Genomic DNA, 5,976 nt, shown 5'->3' with positions numbered 1-5,976 from the left:
TATTTCTTCGTAATTTTCTCCATATTAAGAGACTGGCTAGGCAAGCCCAGTCGCGAAACGGTGTGCACTTCATTTATTTCGTATTTTGCATTATCGTATGCGTTTGAAATCTGTATCGACGTTCGCATTGAGTCGCTTTCGATCCGTGTGTTTTCGCCGGTCCAGCGAAGGCACAGTGATTCTAGCTCGCCGTCCAAGCCCAAGGAATCATAAATGTGTTTTTCCATCAATGTCACGGATGATCCCTCGTCTAAAAAGGCGAAGGTTTTTATGGATTTACCCTTTGAGTGTATGCGAACGGGTATTATACGAAAACATGGTGCATCTTCATCATTACCTACATGAGTGTTTACCAGTTGATTATTTATTAGAGGTGGTGTGGTATTTTGCTTTTGCTCAGCATACGTAGATACGCTCTTCGGAGTGTTTTTATGAAGAAGCTTGTGGTGCTTTGATTGGCAACCATCGACTCCACGCTCCCTGTTCGCATAACACTTTCGGCGGTGCATGTTAAGGCATTGTCTGCACAATTTATTGGATTTTACTACATCCCACTTGCGCTCCAAGGTGAGTTTACTAAATTCTACACACGTCTGTATTTTATGATCGGTGCACCCGCATAAAACACACCCAACTTTGTTATGATTTTCGACACCAGTTGCTTGCGTGTGTGCGTTAATTACGCCACTCTTTTTGGATACACGTGGTGTGATCACCTTACTTGCTGCTTCGGCTATTTGGAAAATCCAATCACTAAACGCTTTAATAATTGGTACTCGCTCGTCTCGCTGTAACATTGCCCAATTTAACTTGTGTTGGCTTGGAAGCTTGTCAACGAATTCCTTCACCAACATTGGATTATTCAGATGCGCCTCCATATGGCAGGCTTCCATCGTAGAGCAGATGTTTTGCACGCACAACGCGAAGTCGATAAGACTTTCCAGTTTTTCCTTCAGCGGTGGAATCGCCCTGGCTTTCTCCACCAACGATTCTAGTATATGCTCTGGACGTCCAAAACACATCTTAAGTGTCTGAATTATTTCCGGGACCATAGAGGGGCAATAATTTGCAGCGTACCGTCTCATAGGCCTTTCCCTTGAGACACTTCTGCAGCCGCATTAGGTTTTCGGCGTCGGTGTACCGAGCTACTTGCGTGCTGTTTTCGTAGTTACTTATGAACAGCGGCCAGTCATCCGGATTTCCGCTGAAGGTAGGCAAATCCTTTGGAATTACTTGTCTAGCGGCAAGCTGCGAAGAAGTCGGAGCTGTAGTTGTGCGGTTGATTCCGATAGACGAACCGCCTGCGCTTAGTATTTCGTACTTTTTTTGTAGATACCTTTGCTCTATTTTTCGCTCTTCTTCCACGAGTTCCAATTGTAGTACGTGCTGTTGGGCTACGCTGTCGTAACCTTGAGTTGCATCAAGTCGCGCCCCACATTGAGCGCCAGTTATCGGTGGAAGTAGAGGTTGTTGCATAGCTTGCTGTCCTAGACCAGGGAGTTGCTTGGCAGGTGGGAACATTGCGGTTGAATATATCATTGGTGGGTTCGCGCGATGCGCATTGGAGGTGATAACGGCAGGAGTCATTATCGTTGCCGTTGATACGATGATATTGCTTGCTGTTGTAATTGAACCTATTGGTTGTTGACCATGTGTACCGAATGCTGCATAATTATTATTCTGTACGTCCGTATTTGGCGACGATGCTGCTTGTGGTTGCCCGGTCGTTACCGTAGATATTTCACCATTAGATGTCGGGGGAGCGATAGTGCTCTTTTCAACGTGATTTGTCTGCGCGGATTCGCAAGATTTACAATTCCAACTTATGTTGGCCACGTTACTATTCACCCCGACACAATCGTAGTGGAACCACCTGTCACAGGAGTCGCACTGTACCATGCGGTCGGTATCTTTTTCACAACAATTATTGCAATTGTACTCGTTAGACATGTTTATTAACTTTTATTTTAAAGAGAATATTTTTAAAGATTTGTTGTCTCTCAAATAAATGACCAAATACAAATTTTTTAGCTTTGCTTTTAACTTTATTTGCACTAATTCATGTGCTACTTGCGCAGCGCTTTAAAAATATTATGTATGGTTAATACGCGTGTCAAATACAAGAAAGACCCAGAATTTTACTCTGGCGGTGTTATTTATACACTTATGAAAGAATACAAAATATAACGGTGGCTATTTAACTATTTACAAAATGTATGTACATACATATATGGCTTATTAATGTTGTAGTACGTATGAGTGAAGATGATTTAACTACAGGTATACACTCATGTATAATATAGGTATGCTAAGGTGGTAGGCAAAGTGATAAGTATACCCAGCGGCGGTGTAAACGAGTATACCCAGCGGCAACATTCCCCCCCTAGCAAAGGAATCGTGATGAGTATTGCTTAAGTATTGCCGGTGACATCCAACACTGCCACCTTGGTTGCGGGCCTTTGCATTAGACTCTTTTGCGTTTTTATAGTTACCCGTCGCACCTGTTCATCTTTTGCTTTTACGACATCAACGATGATACCCTTCGGCCAATAATTTCGCGGCAGAGTCTCATCAACAACAACAACGACGTCTCCGATTGCGACTGATGCCCGCTTGCTGAACCATTTGGCTCTACGTTGAATGATTGGAGTATATTACTGCAGCCAACGTTGCCAGAACTTGTTAGCGAAGTCTTGTGTCTTGTGCCACTGCTGTCGTAGGTTTGATGCCTCGTTGAAGACTGATTTGTGTCCGTCGGTAGATCCGAGGAGCAGGTGGTTTGGTGGGAGCGCATCGTCGTCTGCGCTGTCGAGAGATACAAATGTGAGTGGTCGAGAATTGATTGTAAGCTCTACTTCACATAAGGCGCTTTTGAGCGTTTCGTCTGTAAATTTGTACGAAGGGCAAATAGCATTCAGGACGGATTTAACGGAGCGGATTAATCTCTCCCAGGCCCCGCCCATATGTGGCGCCCCTGGTGGGTTGAATCGCCAAACGACGTCTTCACAATTTATGTTTAGCTTTTCGATACCATTAGCATTTGTGCGCAAGGCCTTTTCCGCAGCTTTAATGTTTGTGCCGTTGTCTGTATAAATCTCGCGTTGTTTGCCTCGCCGTGCCACAAAGTTCAGAATGCACATTATACAAGAACTGACGTCTAGACTATGTGCGACCTCCAGATGAACTGCACGGACGCTCAAACAAGTAAAGATTACTCCCCACCTTTTCTCTCTGCGCCTTCCAATCGAGACATGTATCGGACCGAAAAAATCTATTCAGACATAGGTGAAGGGACGCTCAAAGCTTGCCAAACGTGCAGCTGGTAGCGGAGCCATTTGCTGAGTATTTGGCTTAGCGCCATCGTTCTTGCAGCGTTGACATGACCTTCGTATTTTGCGGTAAAGTACTCGTAGGCGTGGAATATAATATTGTTCGCGAATCGAGTTCAAGGCTGCTTCATGAAATTGATGATGATTTCGTTCGTGGTAATGTCGAACTATTAAAGCTGTGATTGAGTTGTTTGTCGGTAAGATTATAGAGTCGCCAGTTCTTAAGCTTTCGGCTCTTCCCCGTGATCTGAGTATACCTTCGTCGCTTAAATAGACATTTAAAGAGATTAGTTTGCTATCGCTTTCAACACTCTTACCGCATTTGAGGTTGATAACTTCTTGCCGATATTCACTCTGCTGTGCCTCTTTTATGAGCGCGCTCTTAGCTCTGTGGATAATCTTGTCACATACGCCGGTAGGTATTTGCTCCTTCTTTATCTTGGATTTTAGTTTTTCTACGAACAATATTACCATCGCCATCGTCAAGTATAATCGACGCCAGCTTGAGAACCTATCAGCATCGTTTAAAGGTTGTGTGGTTTCGCCTTTGGTTATATGAAAGGTAAAATGTCGGAGTTCAGTATGCTCCACTGGTCCGAGGTCGTCGCATTTCGGCCAATCGGTTTGATTGAAAGATAAGAATTTCGGCCCGTGCAGCCAGATATCGGAACTTTGTTGCCGGCTGAATTTCGTTGCCAAGTCAGCAGGTTTAAGTTTTGAGGGAACCCAATTCCAGTCAGTGGCGTTGGTCGCCTCCAATACCTCGCCCACGCGATGCATTACATACTGTTTGAAATTTCTCGGATCCATGCGGAGCCATTTGAGCACGGTCTTTGAGTCTGACCACCAGAATCGAGCATGAATCGGAACTTGTAGTGCCTTCATCACATTGTTCGCCAATCTTACGCCAGTCACTGCAGCTTGTAGTTCGAGCCTCGGGATAGATACGGGCTTTAGCGGTGCTACTTTTGACTTAGCGGCCACGATGATAGTGTTGACTTCGTTTTTGTTTTTCACTCGCAAATAGCAAATTGCCGCGTAAGCATACTCGCCGGCATCTACGAAGGTGTGGATTTGGTTGCATTCGGAGTCTTTTAGAAGTTGTGAATAACATCGCGGAATCGTAATAGAGGTTATTGCTGGCAACAACGTCTTCCACTGGCACCACTTGTTGTAAAGCGGACCTGGGAGTGGGTCATCCCAGTTAATGGCCGATCGCCATACATCCTGAAGTAGTATTTTAAGACCTATGGTGTAATGTGCCACAAACCCGAGAGGGTCGAAGATGGACATCAACACCTGGAGTACTTCCCTTTTGGTTGGGACCAAGCTACATTGCAAGATGTCTCGTCTCATTTTGGAGAACCTGCAAATAAACTTAAAAACATCGTTAGTTGGATCCCAAAACAAACCTAATATTTTTTCTGCATTGCTTAAGTCCTTAGGAGTTTGATCTTCGACGGACTCCCCTGGATGTTGCCTCAGAACAGCTGATGAGTTAGATGCCCAGTTACGAATGTTGAATCCAGCTTGAGCGTGAATTGCTTTCACTTGCAGAGCCAGTTCCAGTGCTTCTTCTTCGGTATCGACGCTGTCGATGAAGTCATCGACGTAATGATGCTTTTGTATTGCTTCTACCGCTCGCGGTGATGTTTGCTTGTATTGCTCTGCATTTACATCTCGAACAAAGTGAGCAATGCAAGGTGCGCAGCTGATGCCGAAGGTAAGCGCTTGCATAACGTAGATGTGAGGGTTATGTAACTCCTCACAGTTCTCGTGCCACAAGAACCTCTGAGCGTGCATGTCCATTTCTCTTACGCGAATCTGGTGGAACATTTCGGCAATGTCTCCACAAATAGCAAACTGCCCAGTTCTAAAGGCCAGTAATACGAAGACTAGCGAATTGAGTAGATCTGGCCCGCACAGAAGGAAATCGTTAAGAGCGGCTCCATCAGATTTGGCCGCAGCGTCCCACACAAGGCGCAACTTGCCGGGTTTGTTGGGGTTTAGTGTGATAAATATCGGCAGGTACCACTCGTGGTCGTATGATCTATTTACTTCGTCTGCAGTTAACCTTCTTGCGTAACCTTTGCTAATTAAGTTGTCTATTTGCTTCTGCATGTCACGTTGCAAATTGGAGTCCTTAGCTAACTTTTTCTGCATACATCTGAAGCGTTTAAGGGCGTTGTCGTAACTAGCTGGTACCTTGCGTCGTCATGCTTCCACAACAACCCCACTTCATAGCGGCCCTCTCTTTTTTCACACGTTGAATTTAGAATTTGCAGCGATCTACAGTCTTGTGGGGACATGAGCTCTCTTTTTTGCGGCATCTCTAGGCTGAAGTACTCCTTGATCTCTTCTGTAGGATTTCGTATTTCTTTTCGCAGTCACATATGTGAATATTCAATAGTTGTGAGTCAAAGTGGTTAGTAGTACCTCCCTGCAAAGTCCAACCTAAGCGACACTTAGTGGCGATCGGCTCAAGCCAGTGTCCCTCACGAGTTTTGATAGGCACCGCAAGTTTCCAACAATTGGCTCCTATTAGAATACCCGGCTCGGCATTTTCATATGACTCGATCGGAAGCCCGCGTAGATAAGGGTATTTCTTCGTAATTTTCTCCATATTAAGAGACTGGCTAGGCAAGCC

At 45.0% G+C, this 5,976-nt stretch overlaps 1 protein-coding gene across 1 annotated transcript; it reads right to left on the bottom strand.

Annotated features, from left to right (window-relative positions):
- Nucleotides 1-3,275: 3,275 nt before the first annotated feature.
- Nucleotides 3,276-5,952, bottom strand: LOC118756330. The gene is made up of 4 exons (XM_036491100.1): nucleotides 5,766-5,952; nucleotides 5,595-5,706; nucleotides 4,742-5,496; nucleotides 3,276-4,387 (listed from the first exon to the last, which is right to left on the bottom strand). Exons 1-4 carry the CDS (start codon nucleotides 5,950-5,952, stop codon nucleotides 3,276-3,278), a joined length of 2,166 nt encoding a protein of 721 aa, XP_036346993.1.
- Between the last annotated feature and the right edge of the window lie 24 nt (nucleotides 5,953-5,976).

This window comes from Rhagoletis pomonella, unplaced genomic scaffold (assembly GCF_013731165.1).
Source record: "Rhagoletis pomonella isolate Grant_MI unplaced genomic scaffold, Rhpom_1.0 Rhpom_scaffold_09861, whole genome shotgun sequence".
NCBI classification, from domain to species: domain Eukaryota; kingdom Metazoa; phylum Arthropoda; class Insecta; order Diptera; family Tephritidae; genus Rhagoletis; species Rhagoletis pomonella.
Note: the sequence above shows the minus strand (reverse complement) of the source record. Positions and strands in the feature narration are given on the sequence as shown.